This window comes from Haliaeetus albicilla, chromosome 2, assembly GCF_947461875.1.
Source record: "Haliaeetus albicilla chromosome 2, bHalAlb1.1, whole genome shotgun sequence".
NCBI lineage: Eukaryota > Metazoa > Chordata > Aves > Accipitriformes > Accipitridae > Haliaeetus > Haliaeetus albicilla.
The window spans coordinates 75991611-76013605 of record NC_091484.1 but is presented as its reverse complement, the minus strand read 5'-3'; the positions used below and the strand labels follow the sequence as shown (position 1 = coordinate 76013605).

The 21995-nt window shown below is 39.3% G+C and overlaps 1 protein-coding gene across 2 annotated transcripts in view; it reads left to right on the top strand.

The window, feature by feature from the left end:
• The window catches only part of CRHR2 (corticotropin releasing hormone receptor 2), a 159702-nt gene that overhangs the window by 29680 nt on the left and 108027 nt on the right, over positions 1-21995 (top strand). The window contains exons 1-2 of one of the 2 annotated variants that reach the window (XM_069778297.1): positions 18325-18773; positions 18916-19035. In XM_069778297.1, the coding sequence (XP_069634398.1) occupies positions 18656-18773; positions 18916-19035 (238 nt within the window). In that variant the 5' untranslated portion in view covers positions 18325-18655. Of the gene's footprint in view, positions 1-18324; positions 18774-18915; positions 19036-21995 lie in introns of those variants that run through there. The other variant, XM_069778296.1, reaches the window with a different exon arrangement.

Sequence of the window (21995 nt, the reverse complement as noted above, 5' to 3'; positions counted from 1 at the left end):
TGTACTTTATTACTCTGGATTGTGTGATTGTGATTGCCTGTGGTGAAATAAATTTGCTGTTCCTTGCAAGTGAAGAGATTAGGCTGAGCTGGTTCCTGATAGAGAGCAGAGAGGGTTAAGAGTCAGTGCTAATTTGGCAATTTCACTGCGTAGGAAGGGGCTGAGAAGTTGGAAGATGGATGGGCTATGTATCTTTCCTCTCTTCTCTAGGCTCTTCCTCTACTTTCTCTCCTTTTTCTTCCTGCTCTTTCACGGACTCCTGAGATAGGATATCTTATCTCTCACTCCAACCTCCTCTTTGGACCCGCAGATCCTCCTCTACATCCTCCTTGTTGCAGGTGTCTAGAAATCCCCACCAGTCCTTATTCATCCTTCTGACCCTGTCAAGCTCTTCGAAAGATGGGGGTGATGGAGATGAGATAGAGCAGGATCTAGAGCTGGGCTTTGCTCTTAAGATCAGGGCTGCCATAAAAAACTGAGAGATGTTAAGGTTTTCTTCTGGTGCCATTTCTGCACAAGTTTATTGGTTTAAGACTTAATGGAGAAGCAATTGTCATGAGATATTCCAAACAAGATTAAAAAAAAAAAAGTGCTTTTAAAACTTATATTTGTATTTATTGGATGCTATGTCAAGGTCAGTTTGAATCTGAAATCTTTTGATACATCTAGAAAAGCGGTATTTTCAGTACTTGTTAGCATGCCAGAGTATTTAACAACAGACACTCTTTATTAAAAAGTGTCAAGAAGCACTTAAACATGAACTTGTTAGTAAATTAAATATGACCTAGATTAAAAATAACAACACATAGTAGCAGAAAAGCAATATAAAGGTAGTAGTGAGAGTATGCACCTAAATTCAGTGCCTTTTCTTTCAGTTCCCCTAATGTACTGAGGGGTTCCCAAACACTAAATATAATTACAGTTAGAGTGTTTGCTGTTCCTGTCTGTTTAGGAATTTCCAACACAAATTCTTAAGGCAATGATAATATAAAATTTCCCATAGGCAAAAGCAAACTTGAAAAAACCTCCAACACTTAAATTCATAATAATTCTTTTTGCTAATAGATGTTTAAATGAGAATAAAACAAATTTTACCTTTAGGAAGATTTTTACTTTATAAGATATTGAAAATATTTTGGAAACTACTTTCAAGAGTATTAAAACTTTCAGAAAAGATAAAATAGACCTCACTTAACTGGCTAATTTTTTTATTAAAAAAAAAAAAGAATGTTAGCCTGGAAGAAAAGCAGAAGGATGTTTTATTTAGGGTACAGTGGTACAGTCAGATAAGTACTTGTTATCACAGCCCATTTTTAAGAAGACATTTCTTCCCTCTCCTTCTTACATGCTGAAACTGATGTAGGCAAAGACAGTTAGGTCCCAGAAAAGACGGAAACTTCTCAGTCTGTGCTACTCTTATCATAACTGACCACATATATTTTTCAGTAGTTGTCTCATCAGTTGACAGCCGAGTCCAGTAAGAGTATAAAATATATGCAGTGAAGACCAAACAACCCTCAGGGGGATCAATAATAATCTTATAGCCTCTTCTTTTCCAGGCATCCATTGGGCATTGGTGGGTGGTGGAGCTCCCTCTCCAGCTCACCAGTTCCGTTCTAGACTCATCCCAGAGGAGAAACCTGCTGACTCCTAACACCATTTAGAACAGGGTGAATGTTTTCCTTTAATATTCCTTTCCACTCCAAATCATACAGATTTTGACTTTAGGAATGTGTTTAATTTCAATGATTACTGCCAGAGGAAAAAAAAAAAATACCTGGTTTTACATAAATGTAAACGTTTTCTTTTGACAAAGTAAAAACTTTGACATGTTTGGAAAATCCATGTATTAAAAAATCACATTAAATCCATAAATGAAACAAACCTTCTTCAAATCAATTTCTTTGAGTTATGCCTAATCAGAAAATGGAGAGGCTTGTCTGAGTAAATTCAGACATTTCCACACTTTAAAATAAGTAGGGTAAAAATCACCCTCCACTGTGGATGCCTGAAATTAGGTGGGATTAATTCTACCCCACTTGTTTGTATAATGAGGCCTTTTCTCTGCTTACATTGATTTCAGTGCTATTAAGGTATCATTAACATTTTCTTTCTGTAGCCTTTGGCCTGCATTTTTGGGGGTTTATCTCATAAACTGAATAGTAATTATCCAAGGAAAATTCTGTTCTGAAGAACTATGGGGTTCAATTAGGGAAAGCAGCAAACGCATTTCTCAGAATGGTCATAGAATCATAGAATCACTTGGGTTGGAAAAGATCTTTAAGATCATCAAGTCTAACTGTAAACCTAACACTGCCAAGTCCACCACTAAACCATGTCCCTAAGTGCCACATCTACACGTCTTTTAAATATGTCTAGGGATGGTGACTCAACTGCTTCCCTGGGCAGCCTGTTCCAGTGCTTCACAACCCCTTCAGTGAAGAAATTTTTTCTAATATCCAGTCTAAACCTCCCCTGGTGCAACTTGGGGCTGTTTCCTCTCATTCTATCACTTGCTACTTGGTATGTAACTTTTCTTTTCCATTGCTATGGGCTTCTGTGCTGCTTCCACAATTTGTGTACCACTAAGGATCATTTTCAATGATTCATAATGAAGGAATCTACTTTAATGGTGAAAAGACACCATTTTTTTATCATCAGCACACTGTGGTGTAGATTATGTAGTTCAGAAACATTTACTTCCTCTTGGGGTCACGAAGGTAGGGGCTATTCATGCTTTTGGCTTCTGAGAATTGAAATGGTTATTAAAGTGCAGATAGGCTTCTTTGAAAACGTTACAAAATGCCTCTTTTAGCAGTAGGGAAAAGGACAATTTGAGTCACAGTATAAACACAAGGAGGGCTGGTTATGTTGCTGGAGCTGGGAGAGGAGGATGCGTGATATCTGAAGGCAAGAGAATAGCTTGTAGGTAATTGAACAAGGACAGGAAAGATGTAGGGTCTGTTTCTCACTTGTTAGGGCCTTGCACGAAACACTGCCTTCCTGGAGCAGTACAGTTCACCCAAGTGTCCATTGACCTCTCAACTTGTCACTAGTCTTTACAGACCAGTGGTGCAGTCAGTATAGAGAAACAGGCACTTCCAGAGGGGTAGTTCCCATTATGAGCAAATCATAGGATAAAATGAATTGATCCATGGAGGCATTTTATTCCTCTGCTGAACATAAATGGAAGGTTACCAGCTTTGTCTTGGAAACCTTAATTTTCTATACCTCACTCTCTGCAAATCCATGTACACTCTGTGTACGTAGATTCCCAGCTGCTTTCTAGAAGAATAGTTTTTCCTTTCTTTTTATTTTTTCAGCCCATTAATGAAAGCTTTTAGGAGACCAATGAGTTCTCATTTTCTGGGGCACTTCTAATCTCAGAAATGAAAACTCAAAGTCTGTCTTGTGGTTATAAATCATATTGTTATTGTTATTATTAATTTTCTTATTATGATAGTATCTAGAAGCTAAATCAGATCAGCATGTCTCTTGGGATAAACACTGGGCAGATCTCAACATACTCAGAAAGGAAGAGGTTTTTATCCTTTAAATAGTAAGAGTTTATAGTTGCTTGTTTGCTTCCTTCCTTCCCTTTGTATTTATTCTGGAAAGCATGGGCTTCAATGAGATTTTCTACTCTTAACTAATGCTCTTAAAATTACCTAAGTCCCAAACTGATGGGCTGTATTAACAGTAGAAGTGTAAGCTCTGAAAAAGAAAAATCTATTTTCTATGCAAATGGAATCTGTTCAGCAGAAAATCTGCACACTCAGCACATTGCAGTAGCTGGATATTTTTTGAGTGCTTTGTATGAATCTGGCATTTTCTCCAGCAATGCCAAGTTTTTAGTCCTGAGCAGTTCAACTCCTACTGGGTCCAGAAAATGGGGCAAAATGGGTTGTTTTGGTGCTTTGTTTAGCTGGTTAGTTTGTTACAGCCTCCCACATGCTTGATCACAGACCATTAATTTGTGAAGTCAGCAAGTGCAGTTATGGCCATTTACAGTATATACATATATGTATACTGTATATATGTATATATAACACACCATATATGAAGACAGCTATTGCTTCAGCTTTTCCACAGTGTGTTTTACTGGGCTGGGTTGTAGCATGAGACAGCGTTGTTTCCAAATTCAATTAATCTTAGGCTTAAAGCAAATCACAGAAAGGTCAATCTCACATGAAGGGTGTACAGCCTACTCTCACTCAGTGCTACAGGTGCTGAACACATTAAAGGCGCAATCAAGACACCTTTTCATTCTGCCTGTGCCCACAGTTGGGCATGAGCAGTTGTCAGCTGGCTTAAATCATTTTAGTTTGATCTCTGCAAACTCCTATGAAGAACACCAATTCTTCTGCAATATAGATAATTATCTGCATGAGTACTTCCTACTTCAAAGACCCTGGTGGTTATTTGGGGGAGCAGGACACAGCTACACATACCAATGAAAGGAAAAAGTGCACTTGGTCTCACGGGGCGATGCTGGTTCTGTTGTCTGGTTTGTCAAGGCCTATCCATCAGAAGGCCCCAAATGATGGCTAGTATTAGAGATTAAAAACCCAAAGTCATGCTGTTTGAATTATGTGTGAGTAAAACTGTGGAAGTTATTTCTAACTCATTGTTCACTTCTCTCTTAGTTGGTGCTATTGGTTGGTGAAAACCAAACATTTGTTAAATAAAGACACTGTGATTAGGAACAGGATTCTTATGTAGCCATAATAAAGATTGTCATGGAAAATTGTACAAAAATGAAAGCAAAAGCAAAGAAGGCCCCAGTGGAAGTGTTCAGCTCTCCACAAATTGAGGCTATTTTTACAGGAAAGATTTTCTAGGCCTGATTTTTCTTTTATATTCCCTACAGATGGGATTCCTGTCCCGCTGTTTAGACGTTTATAGTGCAGACATGTCCCAGTGAGCAGGTCAGCCCAGGTTGCCTTTATAGTTAATGGTAGGAAAGAGAAACTTTTAGAAGACAATTTATCTGACCCAATTTAAGTACCTTCTTTATGATGACAGAAATCATCCCGTAGAGTCCACTGACTGCACTGACTAGATCCCTCTTGACTTTTAGCAGAGCCTAGAGATTTCTCTGCCACTGACAGCTACTCTATAGACTGTTAAACTAAGACAAATGATCCCATCTGCATCATCTGTAACTGAGAGGAGAACTGGCCTGAGCAATGCCCATCTATCAATTCTTTTATGGACTACTTGGTTTATATTTTCTGCAGATATTGCCTCCAGCAAAGACTTTTAGGGAACATAATCCATAAAAACAAGTACACTTCTTCTGAAGAAGAGTGTTGTTTTCTTCTAAAAAATACAAATTGCTTCTTATTCTCAGAAGTTTCTTGTAAGGAGGTTATTAATTTTTATCTGAAGTGGGTAAAATGGGCTGTTCTTTCTGATGGTTGGACTCAATGATCTTAAAGGTCTTTTCCAACCTAAATGATTCTGTGATTCATCTCCATAAAGTAAGGTTATTTCAAATGAAACCATGGCTTTCTTGGTGTGGAGGAACACTCAGCTATTGATTTCAGTGGGGTCTGGAATTTTAACGTTAAACACACAGGACTGTATTGGAGGAATTACCTTTGCTCGTAATCAGAGGTGGAAAAAGAATTCATCTCACCTAACTTCAGATATGCATAGTGTAGACAGCTGCAATTAAGTCAGACACCTCAGGCTCCTCTTATGAGCAATTGCTACTTCTGTACCATTTATACATTTATCTGATTTAAATGGACACATTATAATGAGATGTGCCTGGTTCTTTCATAGGCTGTTAAGGGAGTCCAGGCAGTTAATCTTGCTGGCAGAGACTGCTTGCACATCCACGTGATATGAGTCTTCTCACCCGGAGCTTCCAGTCTTGTTTGCAGATGACCTACTGCAGGTCAAAGCACAGAAATATTATTATTAACTGTAATACACCAATGATATCATAAAGACCTTTAGGATAAGCTAATCAACACCTAAAATTTAAGGATCCCAACCATTTATTTCATTCAGGAAACTGCAGTTTTCAAAAAAGTCTAGGAAACTGATGTAAACTCCTGCTCCGGATTTTACACCTTTGTTCTTCTCCTATCTACATTTTCTGTCACCTGGCAAACTAAAAATCCCATGGAATTCAGACCAAGTTATTGAAGTGTAATTTAAATGACCCCTACGGTGTTCCAGCCCAACTAGCTAATCTAATATTCAAAGACAGAAGCAGAGTTACAGAGGCTAAGAAAATCCATTTGTCCATTATCGTAGGTAGCTTTTCTGTCTGTGTTAGAGTATCTCAAAGGATCTGGGATAAAATGGTCACAGTCAGGACTGTTTATTCAAGCTGGGGTCCTTCTGGAGGTGGACATCTTCCCATGAGGCCTGTGAAAGCTGCTGTGCTCTCTGCATGTAAATAAAGTTCACTTTGCTGGGGTCAGGGAAAAGAGAAAAGAGATTTTGATTTAGGATATACCTAAGAGTTTGGCTGAGCAGTGAGTGACAAAGGTATGGGGCAAAACTGAGTGAAACAGGTCCCTACAGCTGGTTTTCCTCATGACAAGGGAAAGTCCACCCTTGGGATGGTGAAAGCTACTTGTCTTTTATTTTGACACTGGAAATACTGCCCTAAGAAAAGATTTAACAAACTATTCTGTTTATACAAGACAATTGAGCTTTAACTAACTCAGTCCTTTTGATCACAAAAAAAAACCCCAAACAGGAAAATAGAAACACTTTATCAGAAATTCTTAATTGGCAATAGTTTGTAAGTACTCATGGCAGCGTGGACATAGTGTGCCTCTGCCCATAGGGGAACGGAAAGCCTTACATGATCTCCTCTTTCCACAGGAGCAGCATTAATGTGAAAAGGATGATTGATCCATCAGTGTTTCCATCAGGAGCAAATTGAAACAGCCAGGGAAGTTGGTCTCGAGGTGGGGAAATAAGTTGGAAATCAGATGACAGAGGTCTGAAAGCACACTTACTTGAAAAATGAATTGAATTGTGCAGTGATTTCAGAGTGAAACGATGTGGTGATGAGGACAGACCTTGTTTTCCATCTCAAACCTGTAATCTTTTGTGCAGCTGACAATCTTGTGTGTAAAAGGAAATTTTCTGTTCAGTGAAATTAATCTCTTACTGTAGTGACATTTTTGCTGTTGAAGAAGAAGGGGCAGTAATATGCACTTTGTCCACATGCAGATCCTTGTATGAACTGGTTAACTCTCCTGTTTTGGTTGTTGGGGTTTTTTGTGTTCAAGTAACTATAAACAGGTTTTCTTTTATTATGTTTTAAAACTCAATCAAATGTTTCTTTTGCATTAATGGAGAATTAGGAGAGCCCTCCAGTGGTCAAGCAAAAGAAACCAACATTGCTCTGGCAGTGAGCCAAACAAGTCTAGAAACTAGGGGGAGAAACATGTGCTACATATTTCAAAGGTAGTAACTTCCAGTCCTGTTAAGTATGACTTATATCCTGCTTACATTGGTCCTTTGATCCAGAAGAATTCCATAGCACTTGACAAACTCTCTGTCTATCCCTGAATGAAATAGTATGTATTTATTCATTCATCATTTCTGTCTAGGAAGGGCTGTTTGCGTGAAGGGGAAAATACTTTAGGGATAAACTATTAGGTTTTATATTTAATAACTTTACAGGAAATGAACATGAAGATAATTTGGGCCTCACTGAAGTAATTCTTAGCATTCGGTCTGCAATAACTGCAGAAAAATCTTTTCACAAAAAATAATGATTTCTTCATTAAATAGCCCCCGAAGGCAAAGTTGTGATAACCAGGTGCTTGTTGCATGTAATATTGCTGTAAATGATGAGTCTGATGATTTTATTAGCTGGGGAAGGGAAGAAGTGCTGAAAAAGAATATCTTTTCCAGGCATCAGTCTGCAGAGTTTGACATCTACTTATGACAACTGCCAATTAGCAACATCATAAATGGCTACTGTGGTTGGAGGTAGGAGATTTTGAAAGGTTAATGAGGAGATTTGATGAGTCCATAAGAGAAGCAGCACTTGCTTAGCAATAAGAGGATAAGTTATTTTCTCTTTGCAATTGAGTGTGAGAGCATATGAATGACAAAATGTTTAATCAGAATGTTACATGTTTTCCCAAAACTCTTTCTTTAATATTCATTGGGATGAGATGTGCAGTTTACCAAATACAAAACAGATTAACACGTTATAGGAAAAGAAATCCAGCTGTGCTGTCAAGTAGATTGGAAGTGCCACACTTCCCAGGATTAATTTTTTGCTGCACCTGTTATTAAAATATCTATCTCAATATCAGCTATTTTATTTTAATTGATGACAGTTACATGTATTTTACATCTATGCTGAAATAAATCTATTTTAATGTTAGTGCTTATTTCAGTCTTCAACTGTTTTGCGTTGAATTCTTAGGGACTGATCCTTGGCTTTTGTAAAAATCCACTGTAATCAATGCTGATGTAACAAGTTATAGATTGAGCTCTCCCTATCTAAACACTTGATAAGAACAGAAAAACATTGGTTTTGAGGCTTTAAACTGTTTTCCAAGGTTTATTCTTACTGTGAAAGTTCTCATCCATAAAATGGATGCAGTTAGTTTACAGGTGGCTCAAAATGCATGTTTCAGAATGAAAGATTCTATAAGCTTTATACAAGACCAATAAAATTCAAGGGAAAACATAATATATGCACAAATATGTGTGCATTTTAACAAAGCAGCATTTAAGTCCTAGTTCAACAAATTACCTCTATTTACCAAGCCACTCAAACTCCTCCTTAATTCCTGAAGTCAGCGAAAGTTAGGTGCGGGTTTAAATTTAAGCAGTGTTTAAGCACCAAAGAGCCCATCAATGAAACTGAATTTGAACAACAAAACAGTCTTTACCAAAGAGCATATCCCCCAATGATGGGCATGCTTAGAATAAAACCCAACAAAACTAATGATAACCCTAATGCATATGTTTCAGTATTTTACAGTGTGTCACTATAATGTGAACAGGGCATTTTTATTACACAAAATTTTAAGCTGTGTGACCTGAATGATCTTAAAGCATTTTTCTATTGCGCATACTGTGCAACAAGTGAATATGATCACATGGGCTACTTTTTTTCAGAAACTGCTGTACGTGAGCATGAGTGTGTGTGTGTACAGTGGTTCCCCAACACAATTCATAGTACACAAGGCTGAATGAAATGGAGGTGTTTCTCTGCCTTCAGTGGAACTCTTCCCCATCAAACTACCTCTACGAACAGTAGTTAATATAATTTATCTTGTCACGATAGCTTAATGTAGGCATTTTTGTTTTAACTTTGAAACTGCTGCACTGCATGATTTGTCCTCTTCAGTTTATGCCTAACTTATATCTACAGCTCCAATATCCATCTCAGATATGTGCTGTGTTGGCAGGAGAGAGCTCTGTCTAAAATACAAGTGTATCTAACCATCTCTTGGGCTGAATTACATCCTAGTAAATAGAATATCTAAGTGTTATTAATTTTCAAATTAAATGAATCATCATTCTCTGAAAGTGGCCATTTCCCTGGAGACTGTTAGAGAGCCTGGATACCTGGCTTAGTCTAGACACCCAAATTTGAGAAGGCTGAAATGAGGTGAGATGAATCCCTCTGCTGCTATGGACTTCTCAAATATCCAGCCTATACCTATGCAAGACCTGAGGTACCCTGTGGTACAGAATCAGAAATAGTGGCCCTGGTAATAAAAACGTCAAAGGGTAGTGAGTCAAGCTAGGGAAGAGATCTGAAGGGAGGTAGATGGATTTGTTATCCCAGGAGGTAGCCAAAATGACATAGATAGCAAGGGTCACTGATTCTAGACAGAGGCACAAATTAATGCTACAGAGATAATGTCCTTCCACCCATTCTGTTCTTTTGGGGCTGCAACCTCATATGGTAGCTGTTTGAAAGCGCTTTGCAAATCACAAATCAGGGAGTCGTTATTTTTCCTCAGTTATAATTGCCCTAATAATATTATGATAATCCATTTTCATGCCTAATCATTCCAGCTTCTGTCTAGTGTGACTGGACCCTACCTCACTATCTGTTACAGAATGATGCTCTTGAGGACTACTGTCTCACTTCTTGAAGTTGGCATGACTGCTCATGATTTCTTCCGTTTAATTTCCAGGCATTTTCTCTGGTGGTTGCCGACTGTCCTAGAGTCCTTATAATAATCAGCTGGCTAGCAGAGAGCTCCAAATCTATTATACAGTGTTTGTATTGTATTGGTTTCCTCTTGTAAATAATTACGTTAAATTTAAGACATGGAATCTCTAAGCATAATGATATGTTGCTAGCATTGTGCTAGTCCTATCATAACAGGACATTTTTATTCTCGGTATGGTTAAATGAAAATATTTCTGTTTGATCTCCCATGAAATGATAGGCCCAAACTCATGGGATTACAGTTGCCAAATGCTCTAGGGAGACAAGGTACTCTGGGGAAGAGTGGGGAAGTGGGGAAGAGCTCAGCAAACAATTCAATCTTTGTTCTAGGCATCTGGAATGGGATTCACTTGACTAAATGCAGACATTTACATCAGTCTAAGTTGTTATATGTTCCTCTTACAGACAGAGATCTACTCAGGGTATTGGATGGAACTGAGGGCAAAATTAATCTCATCCTAACATAGGTGATTACAATAGATCTGGTGAATTGTATTTTAAAAGTTCCTATTTCTTTCCACTAGCTGCAAAGGAAACCTAGGTTGATTGGCACCTCTGGAGGCATCTGCACTGGAGATACTGTGAGAGATGTGACATGTCTAGAATTTCTTTCCTCTCTGAGAGGATGTTATAAGCATAACAGTTCAACCAAGAGAAGAAAATTGTCAGGAAAGCTTCATTTGCTCTACAAGGCTGCTACTTGTGCTACTCTTTGTTTGTGTTTTAGGAGGTTTCCCACATTTATGAAGGATTCAAGTTTGGTAACATAAGGAATAAAAATCTATTACATAGGGTAAAGCCTAATAATAGTGAAATACTCTCCCTAGCAACATGCTGATGGTGGGCTTCTTCCCTTCTGTGGAAGGTCCAGTTTTTGCTCAGTCTAATATCCAGTAGCCTGAGTGGAGTGAGTTACATATTAGAAGACGAAATGCTTATAAGAAAATTTGTTATTGTTGCTCCTTGTTGAGTTTGACAATGGTGAGGCGCTTGTGGGGATTTAGAGGAGCAGTGTGCACTGATACTGTCCTGCTAGCTGGAATTCAGATTAAGTCTTCAAGGTTATGTGCCCATGCATACATATCTTCGAGTGAGATCTGATCAGCCCTTATAATCAATGGATATCTGAGGCTCTGTTTGGTTGCTTAGATACGGGTGTCCCAGAACATTTGAGATGCTTGAGGTCAAAATCCCTGGCCTCCAGCTGCTGCTTCAGAAGGGGTGGGTCTTCCCTAGGTCCTGTGTTTATCCGCCAGCCTCAAGTAGCTATCTCAGATATGCTAGAGTATCTCAGATGGTGCTGGATATGTATTTTTGGGCAGTTGAATCAAAATCTAGATCCTCCCTGGCTATAATGGCAGCTTAGATAGATACCTCATGAAAAGCAGAGTGTCAAAGCAATCTGAATCTGAGAGCTGGCTACTCTGCAGTGTTTAAATTTGTTACGATTCCCAGATTTTGCACCTGAGTTGGGCAGAGATGCCCAAAGGAGTACATAAGCCACTAGCCCAGGATCTCAAAGCCAGACTGCTGATGCTTCTCAGAAAAACAAGCAAATGTGAGTTGGATGGTTTAAAACTATGAGTTACAATACTGTAGCTACAATGCTGTATGCTGGGCAATAAAGGCAAGACCCATAACCCAAAGAATTAATTATCTTACTGCATATGTTAAGGTTGTTTAGGATGCCCCAGTAATTAGATCATGGCAATTTGGAGCATGCTGGTTTTGTTGGTGGGCTAAATCATTTTCTGAAGCATCTGATTTTGGTCATTGTCAGAGATAGGATACTGGGCAACATGATCATATGTTATTTCTACCTTGTTCTCTGCTTTCTGAGCTATATGATGTTTCAAAGTCAGTTATCATGTAGAGTGTCTGTGTGTTTCCAGAGGAAATGGGGGATTGACCTCTGAACATTTTATTACCCTCTACCTTTTCTTTCTCTGCTTCCTCCTAGCCTAAGACCATATGGGATGACTGCTCAGATCTTCCCAGCATGCACTGAAAGTCAGCACAATGAAGCAGAGTGGGAGGCAGAGAGAGCAAACCTTGACTGGCAGGTCCTGAATTAAGCCACAAGAAACCTTGTTGCCTAATGTATTGTAAGGAGGAGAGCAGGGCAAGACTGCTGATTCTATACATCTTATTTGGCAATGGTCCCATTGTACGTAACAGAAAGGAAGTGGGACCAATGAGACACATCATCATGGTCATCATTTGTTCAGATGTGACCTAACCCCTCTTTTTATTTGTTTTATTTTATTTGTTTATGCCATAAACAGAGGACCGGGCCATTGCCAGGCATAAATAAATGTATAAAATGGGTCCTTTGTGTTCTTGTATGTCTGTGAAGCGCTGACCCTGAATTTGACAGTGTATAAAATCACAGTTATTCTGGAATGCATATTTCTGTGCTCTCATATGGTAGATGGTGTTCTGCACATTCACCCAAAACACTTCACTTCAAAAAAAATAACATTGGCAGTTTATGAGTGTGTCAAGGTTGGTTCTTTTGTGTGTTCTTATAATCTCCCTGCAATGTCTCATCATTTGTCTCATGTAACATGATTCACTCGTACAGGTTTTATAGCTGTAGAGAATAACAAGTGTATTAATGTGCTGAAAGACATATATTAATGTGTAGCTACAAGCCATTTATTATTTATGTTGTTGATTCTTTTTACACCCACAGTAAATATTTTCTAACATCAATAAAGATGCAAAGATTCATCACCACAGACCTGCATTTTTTAATTTTATCTCTGCTCACTACAGCCATACTTCATTTCTAGCATCATAAAGGATGTCTCCCGTTTCTAACAAATGAGTTGACCAACAGAAACAAAGATCTGTATTTATCTATGTCTCATATTCCTCTCCACATACAACAATTTGCAACTCTGCACATGCTGTGTAAATTTCAAGTACATGCAGTAAGGACTAGATTTTGATTAGAAGGGTAGTACTCATTTGAGAAGTGGTTTTCTTTAACAATCTACTCATGTAGCAGAGTATAATTCATTGTGAGAAGCCATAGCATGATGTGGCAAAGATAGCTGTATATGACATTCCTGTGGTAGTTCTAGAGGTGTACGGTCTGGGAAGATCTTTAAGCTGTTGTCAATCTCTTGCTGCTTGAACTGTCTTGCTCCATATGGTATGAGGCTGTCTTGTTCCCACTCTGAAAATTGTGCTTACATTCATTGCCGGCATACCTTGAATGAGAAGGGAAGATAAGTGTTTACCAGGTAATGATCATGTTGTCACTGCATTTGAAAGTGCAGTCAGATCAGTTTTGCAGTGCATGTTGAGAAGGAGGGCCTTCAGGTTTATGGTTCAGAAGCCACTCTGGTAAATTAGTACCTTCCTTAAAGTGTATGGTCTTGCATTCCTTACCTAGCTGAATAGTCCTACTAACTTTAAAGTCAGATGCTGAAAGATCATTGCAATAATTATGGATTACTGGGAGACATTTGTCAAACAGAAAAAGGAGAGATGAGAAAACACTTACTGTGCCATTTGAAACCCTCCTGCCTCATATTTAAAGGTAACAAAAATGTAGAGGTAGGCAAATGCAGAGGTAGACACTAAACTCCAAACTAGATCAGCTGGGCTGTACAATCAATTAGTTTATGACCCTGTCTTTCTGCCCTCAATCTTAATTCTGCCTCTTGATTGTCCTCTGGGGATTTAAAGACTTCATTTCTACAAATAAGACAGATGTTTCTTTCTCCTCTTCTTCCTTCTCCTTCATCTATCTCTCTGTCTGCCATTTTTCCATCAAAACCAGGGTAGGGAATCCTTTCTTTGAAATTCACCTCACTTTTTTTTCCCTCCCTGAGGATGTGATAAACATCATAAAGTGCTCATGGCATTTCACATGAACCTGTATTAACACCATAAGGGCCGGACAGAAGTGAGATTGAACCAGAAGGTGTTGTACTTGGCCTGCAGACCATAGCGCACTTTTGAATCAGTTATTTGGCTAGGTAGCTGTCTTGCTTATCTCACGCTCCAAACACAGATCCATGTCTGTGTTAACAGACCAATTTATAGTGTTAGATGATGAGTATGGATGTGAAATTACTTGGATTAAAGAGACCTAAAGAGCCAGTACTCAGACCGTGACTCCATTTGTTACTTCCATATTGGTGAGGTAAATCCCTGAAAGCCAATGGAACTGAAATAAAAAGGGTATTGGCGTAACCAGGTTGTTTGATGAGTGATGTGCATTTCTTGTCCTAAGCTTGTGTTGTATACCAGAAGAGATGGTGACTTGTGCCTAGAAACCATGAGCTTTTCACATCAATGGATAGGGAAACGGGTGATAAAACCATTACTGCAGTGGGAAAAGAAGGCTGGATGAGGTACAGTGGTCTTTTCTTTCTCTGACAAAGGGAAATGAGGAGAGAACTGGTGCTTTTTTTTCTTCTTTCCTTTTTCCTTTTTTTTTTTCTTTCTTTTGTTTCAGTACCCATCTTGGGTATTGAAATATATAGTGATCTCTTGATTTTGTGGAGGTTGAGTGTCTGGGGAGAAGAGGTCCCTCTAGCAGACATGACCAAGGATCAGTCGGCTGGTTCTGGAGGTACTGTCACCCCACACAAACATGTATGTTGGCTGCCTGAGTTGGCATAGAGCCGAGTTTTGGTGTTGCTGGTTAAACAGCACAAGGTCATCCTTGTTAGTCACTGTTAGTGGGGCAAACTAAAAGCCATCCTCTGGCTAATTCTACCAACCGTGGGTTGGGTTGGAGATAAGAAACCAGCTGTGTAACAGTGGTGCAAGGGCTGGCATATAAAAAGGGAATATTGTATCCCATTTATGAGCAGAGCTCCTTCCTTTACTAGAAGAGCTATAGATCACTTTCCAATATCTCTTCTGTAAAAGAGGTTTACTGAGCTGTGTGTGTGTTTACATGTTTATTTGTCTGTCTTGTTCACTTCCATAACCTTGCATATTCAGATGTTCTTATACTGATTGGTTGTGCTTATGTCTTGCATATGCACCCAAACACACCAATGAATACCACCACATAGAAACAAGCCTACTTTTAAGTTGACAAAGTTTTTCTGCCTGCCAAGTGCAATTACTAGCTTTCTTGGGTTACTCAGTAATTTTTAAGGTAGACCTCTGCTACCTAGTTACATGCATCATGGAGGCATACTGCACCAGCAGAGAATCAGCAGTGTCAGCAGCTACAATATTTCTGTCAATCTTTCATTTCATTGCATTTGCTTCTTTTATAAAGAGCAACATTTTCACATCAAATAAGTCAAATTGACATGGTCAGGATTTGACTAGATCCAGCCAGAGAGAAACTTTCACTAAGTAGTTGATTGTACCCAGGGAAAGTTGCAGAAGTAGCTTTTCATCAAGAGGCTACAGTAGAACTGGGAAGGGATTATTAAAGAATGGTGCTAATTCATTGACTGAGGAACAATACATTATTTTCTTCATTCAGACTTACTCCTAGACAATTTGTTCATCACCTCTATATTTATTTCTGAGGTGGGTTTTTTTGGTTGTTAAATATATGGAATGCAATAGTATTATCTGTGTGATATGTACTGCTTCTGATTTTCTAAAGTTAGCTGAACTGAAAAGAAGGCAGGAAGAATTAGTTTAGACTGAAGATTTTCTACCTCTTCTCACTTAAATGAAGAAATCATTCTCTTAATCCTGAAAAAATATTTAGTTTAATCCAGGGCTGTTGTTTCAGGTGTTAACCACTATAAAGAACAGTTTTGAAATGAAATCCAGCTTAGTGTTCGACTCTGTAATATCTGAACCATTTGAAAAATCTTCAAGTGTTTATGCTGGAAAATACAGGGCAGCATTTAGGAACATGAAACATTTACCACATTTAAAAGTAGTTGATTTTTGAAACAGTCTTTCTTTTTGTAATTTATTAAGTGATGGATTCCTCCAAAAATTCAGGAAACTCTAGTGCCCAAAGCCTCCAGCCAAGTTTTTGATTCCAGTGTGGTAGGTGCTGCACAAATAGTGTGATAAAATAGACAAGGCAGACAGTAGGTGAGAAATGAAGACTTTTGGCCAGACTATGTGATTTGTCCCCTGCGGAGAGGCAGCAGAAGTAGAAAAAGATTATCTTATCAGCATCCTGGACAAGTGCCCTACTCACTGATCAGTTCTGCCTCAGTTGAAATGGCTGCTGGGCTCAGTGATGCCATTGGGCACTGACAAATGCTGTCTTCTGAGAAGATCTCATAGCCATCACTGAGAGGCTCTGCTTGAGGAACAAAAATAAATTTTCTGAACTCAACTGCACTGTCAGAAAGAAGCAAAGGAACTTCAAGTGTAGAGTTGAAGATACTTTGAGGGATAGATGTCTGTGAATTGTTTAGAGGTTTAGAGCATCCTTTATCTCCCTCACTTTAAAGTTCAAGAAAAAGTTTTTTTTCCTTAAAGCCCTGGTTAAAGACAACTAGTATGTTGGTGGTGGTCATGTTGTGTGAATGATGCTAAAGAAATTTTCTTTCCTGCTTTTGGGGATTATAGCGATGCATGGAACAAAGACATCTCGTGGTGTTGACAAGGGTTAATTTGTTGAAATGCAGATTTCTCAAGAAGGGGTTGCAATTTTGGGAACATTCACTTGGGAAAGAGATCATGGCTCCAGAGAGAGAAACAGAGAGATGCAATCACTTGCCTCAGAATATCATGCTGCCTAGAGAGTTAGGGCACTTGTTATCTTCGTGGGGTTTTACATATTTAAAACAAAAATACTAATCCCAAACTTATGATGGCACTCTTCCCTTCTCCCCCCATTGCAATCTGAAAAAGTTAAAAAATCTCCAGATTTCCAGATGGCAATAGTGTCCTGGCTAGTTCTCTCATCAGCACATGTTGTTAATTTATTTGCCATTCTAACCCAGTGATTTTTTCTTTTTCCTTTCTTTGGATAACAAAACTCTTTTGGTCCTTGAAGAGTAGAAAATAAAGCCCTTCAATCTTACATATAAATAAAGGGAAAGGCCAGGCCATTGCAGGGTGGGAGGTAGATGTTATAGGAAATCCTATACCACTGCTTTGAACTCAGTGTAAGCACCATGTCCGGTCTAAAGCTGTGAACACAGACTGTAAACAGGAGTTCATTTCTGGATCACTTTCTTTCTGTCAAAGCTTCTTTATTGTCCTTGCCTTCTGTTTCTGCATTAATCTCATATCCTGATGCAGAAAGTCAGAAAGGCTGGTTAGGTCTCAGCTGCTCTCCAGCATGTCCCAGAGTGCAGAACTTCACCCAGTTCCCATTGTACTGAGCTTTGATTTCCCAAAAGATGACCAACCACCTGAGCAGCTCCTTCCAAACTTCTTCTCATCCTTCCCCTTCCCCAGACCCTTCTCATCATGTTCCATAATGACCTCAGTTTGTCAAGCCCTTTATTCTTCCCTCTCTCCCCACATCATGGTTTCCTTGCTTAGAGGCTCTTCCCCTTGCTTCTTGCATCAGTCTGGGTGCTCATCCTTTGTGAAATGCTTTCTCCCTCCTACCACTGGAAAATGAGAGTGGCCTTTTCTTCCTCGTCTCCTGAACGATCCTCCATTCCAAAGCTCTCCTCTGCTCTCTGTGCTTTGCCCTACTCTGCTGTCCACCCCATCCCATCTGCACGAGTGGCTAAAAGATGTGTTGCCTCTGTGCCTTGCTTCTCCCAGGCTGGGTTCCCAACCCTTCTCTCACTCTCCCCACTCTGCCTCTCCTGTGGGTCATTACTTCAGATTCCTTTGTTCTGATGCCTCCCTTCTATCAGACCATCTCCCTCATCCCAGCTTTTATTTCTTTTCTTTCTCAAGGCCTGCTCAGGATCCAGTACTGCAGCTACTGGACTGGCTCCCTTCTTCTCCCTCCCTGTCCAAGCATCTCTGCTTATCCTCACTTCCACACAGTAAAGGCAGGAATTGCTTTGCTTCACAAAAAGCAAGAGGAGTTTTTCATCCGGTGGCTTTTCCTTTTCTCCCTGGCTCTAATTTGCAGTATTTTTGCAAAAGTACTCATCCCCGAAGCCAACAATAAAACTCTGTGTGTGTGCGTGTGTCCGCACGCGCATGTGTGTGTGTGAGAGAGAGAGAATGAGAAGAGGGAGGGAGAGAAAGCAATACAACAGTCTGGCAATGTGAGGCGGCATTGGAGAGCTGCTAGACCAGGGAAGCTGGCTAAGAGACGCAAACCCCTTACTCTGGGCTCAGCGTGATCTCATTGGTTCCTGAGCTGCTGTTTTAAAGCAAAGAAGAGCCTGGAGGATTGAACTGCACAGCCAGACGCAGACTCTCAGCCAAGTTGTCAGCACGCTGGGAGGAAGAGAGGCTCGCACACACAAGATTGCAGGGTGTCCGCAGCTTGATGTTCATTTGTTTCCAGAAAGGAAGAAAAGAGAGGGGAGAAAAAAAAAAAAAACAGAAAAGGGGGAAGGAGCCTGATCCAGTCCAGCAGTCCCGGGGCAAATAATGGATGTGACCATATCTCAGTTCATCTTAGAAGAATTTGATGTCAACTGCAGCCTCCTGGATCGTTTACAAGAGACTTTTTTAGAGAGTTCCTCTATCCCTTTCCTGGGCTTTAACGGTAGGAAACGTTACCTAGCGCAGGGCTCAGAAAAGCTTTATAAGTGTTAGGATTCAGTTTGCTTTGTGATGCAAAGTGTGTCACTTTTGTATTTTCTCAACTGCTTCTTTTTCCCTTTCTGTCTCCTTTTTTAATGCAAAAGGTCCGTACTGCAATGCCACCACTGATCAGATTGGGACCTGCTGGCCCAGAACCTCTGCGGGGGAACTAGTAGAGAGACCCTGCCCGGAGTTCTTCAATGGGATCAAATACAACACCACGAGTAAGTACAAACTCCTTTCTTTCTCCCACAGATCTGGTGTTGAGAAGGCGCCTGGGGAGATCCAAAATATATTTTCCATTTAAAAAAAAAAAAAAAGAAAAAAGTGTTTGCCTGGGAATCAACATTTCCTCCACATTCCAGCCTGTATATTCAAAATTCCTGCCTGGAATGATGCAGATTTCTCAAAAGCACAGACTTTTGCACACCGATTCTTCTTTACTTAAGCGTATTTAAGTAGATCTGGGCAAAAATATCCTCTGCAGTCTAAGGAGAGTATACTGTGCTTTGTATGCTTGTTCATGTGTAGATATGTATAGCTGAATGTATTTGTAGCAGTGCTTCAGCCATTTGGATAATTAAAGATCCTTTGGCTTGTGAAGTACTTAGTCTTAACACCTAAGAACTGTAATTTGAAAGGACTCTCCCTTTGAGAGGCTGTTTGTGTGAACAAGGGGACAAACTGGGCTGGAAGTTGTATCTAACAAACAGAAGGGTGAGGTCTGGAATCTGTTTAGCAACTTCATCAGCAGTTGGCTTATGAGGCTGGAGTGGCTGCATCATTACTGCAAGGGAGACAGTAGAAGATATTATAAGGGAAATAATATTCAAAGCAAGGGAGCATGGGGGCTCCTTAGAAATCTCTTGGAACTGATGCTTTATTCTTAGAAGTAAACAATCGTGATGACTCACTAAAAATTTATTATTCAGGCTGTTGGACCCAGGCACTCATTTCCTTTTCCTTATCTGTCAATACTGTTTGGACCTTTCATTAAGAGTTTTTAACATATTAGTTCCAGGTATGTGTACCCACTTGCCTGTCGCTCATTTTTTCAGACTACTCAGTGTGCTTTTGACTGTGGGGACATTTCATTCTGTGTTTCACTCTGAACTGTTGCTCAGGTGTTAGTAGTCTAATTTTCAGGTAGTATTAATTTTGTGGGGCTAGCATTCTTATTAAGTCCCATAAAAGAATGACCCTGTCATCTTAGACCTTGTTTTTTAGCTTGTTGAAAGTGAATTTATTCTTTCCCCAGCTCTAGGTGTCAAGGGTCAGATAACTAGACAAAAGGTCTGTGTATTTGCTATGCAAATCAAAGCCCTCTTCCAGATTTGCTCTTAGGCACCAGCTTTTGTCATCCTTGACTTTGAGAAGAGTAAGGAAGTTACCTCAGAGAACTGCAAGATCATCCTCAAACCCTATATTCTCTGATCTGTGCTCTTTGCAATAAAATAGGTGGGAACATGCAAAGGGCTGGGTTATGCTGTCTTTGATTATAGCAGGTAGTCCACTACCTTTACCGTCTCGGCTGAGATCAGAAGAAAATTTCTGAGAATTAAGGACAGCTCAGATAAGAGCAAGTGTATCAGAATAGACCCTAAAAAAGCAGCCATATAAAAGGTACCTCAAAGAAGCATGACCTTTTTTTTTCCCATTTCCTTTTTTTGGTAGGGGATGTCAGTATTTCCACTGCCTTATTTTATTTTTGTTTCTCCAAAAGGAAAGTGAGAAGGAAAAAAAAAAAAAAAAAAAGAAATGCATTATCGATGATTCCTTGTTTATATCATAAACACAGTGGAGAGAATTTAAATGCTTTTCCTGTGCATGGAAGAAAAAAAATCTTGAATACCTCATTTTATTTTGATAAACTCTGTTAATGCTTTTAGTAGTTCATCAATGACCTGATTTAAAGTTCTTCCCTGATCCTCTTCTCAATGGTGGCTAATGCTTGTATTACAGTGCTAATAAATTTTCTTAAATTCATTGCTCTTAAAACAATGGCATGTTAATTAAATTAAAGACTGATGAAAATATATTATTGAAATACTGAAGAATTATTTTGTTGTAGTCTGGGGAAGTGGACATTTTTCTCCTTTCAACATAAAATGTGAGTAGTCACATTGAGACAATGTATGTCTACAAGACTGATTGGTAGTGCATACTGGCGCCCAGATGTGGTAGCATACGTAGCTTGCAACAGAGAACTAAAGTACACTGAAGCCACTGTAAGCGGCTTTCAGTTGATTCTGTACTCTTCCATGTAGCTCCTCCAAGTTGTGGCGCGGAAAAGGAAGGGAAGGACTATACCGAGATTCGAGTCAACTTGTAAAACCAGTAGCTTCTTGGGCAATAGTAGTTGGTGATTAAGGCTTGGGAAAGCGGTAGGACAGCAGGTTAAGATTTGAATACAGAGGTGCAACTTCTTTTGTGATTTGAAAGATGTGGCAATTAGTACATGCAGAACATGTCCAAATTTTGGGAAGGCCAAATACTGACGTGGTCTGACTACTTTTACTTGCATGGTTTCACCAAGTTAGTTTGTGGGCTGACTAGAGGGCCATTTGTAATGAGACTCAATGTGCTTAAAACCTAGACTGTGCACCGCGTGCAGATAATGAAATAAGCACAGGAAACTGATAAAAAATGGGAAAAGGTTCTTGCAAATTTCAGACGTGAATAATCCAGCTGCAAAGTGAAGGTTTGATCAGGAGATGGCTTGGATCAATGAAAGATTTCTGCCTAGGATCTGTAGTGTAATTTTGTCCTGTTTCATTTTGCATTTTGGTGATGCAAAGGGAGAAATAATGGTATGTAATATTCTACTGAACTGTACTGAAATTAGACAAGTTTAGAAAAAGCACTGTGCAATGCCTTTCTTCTACTAAGGGCTTATCCAGTTCTAGGTTGTAACTCCGCCATTTATTATACTGTCATTCATCCTGTGTTTGCAAGCTGCCATCTTTTAGGAACTATAGTGTATCTTTACTTTGGTTCTCTATGGCTGTGACTATATTACTCATTCTAATGCATATAAAATTTTTGGATCAATTTCAGTGATTCTTTTGTTTTGTTTTAGAAATAAAGATTTCAAAGATTCCAAGTTCCTACCAGTTTCATAAAAGTAGCTCATCAGCTGGAGGGAATGAACCCAGTAGCATTCCCCATAAATGAAAGCTTTTGC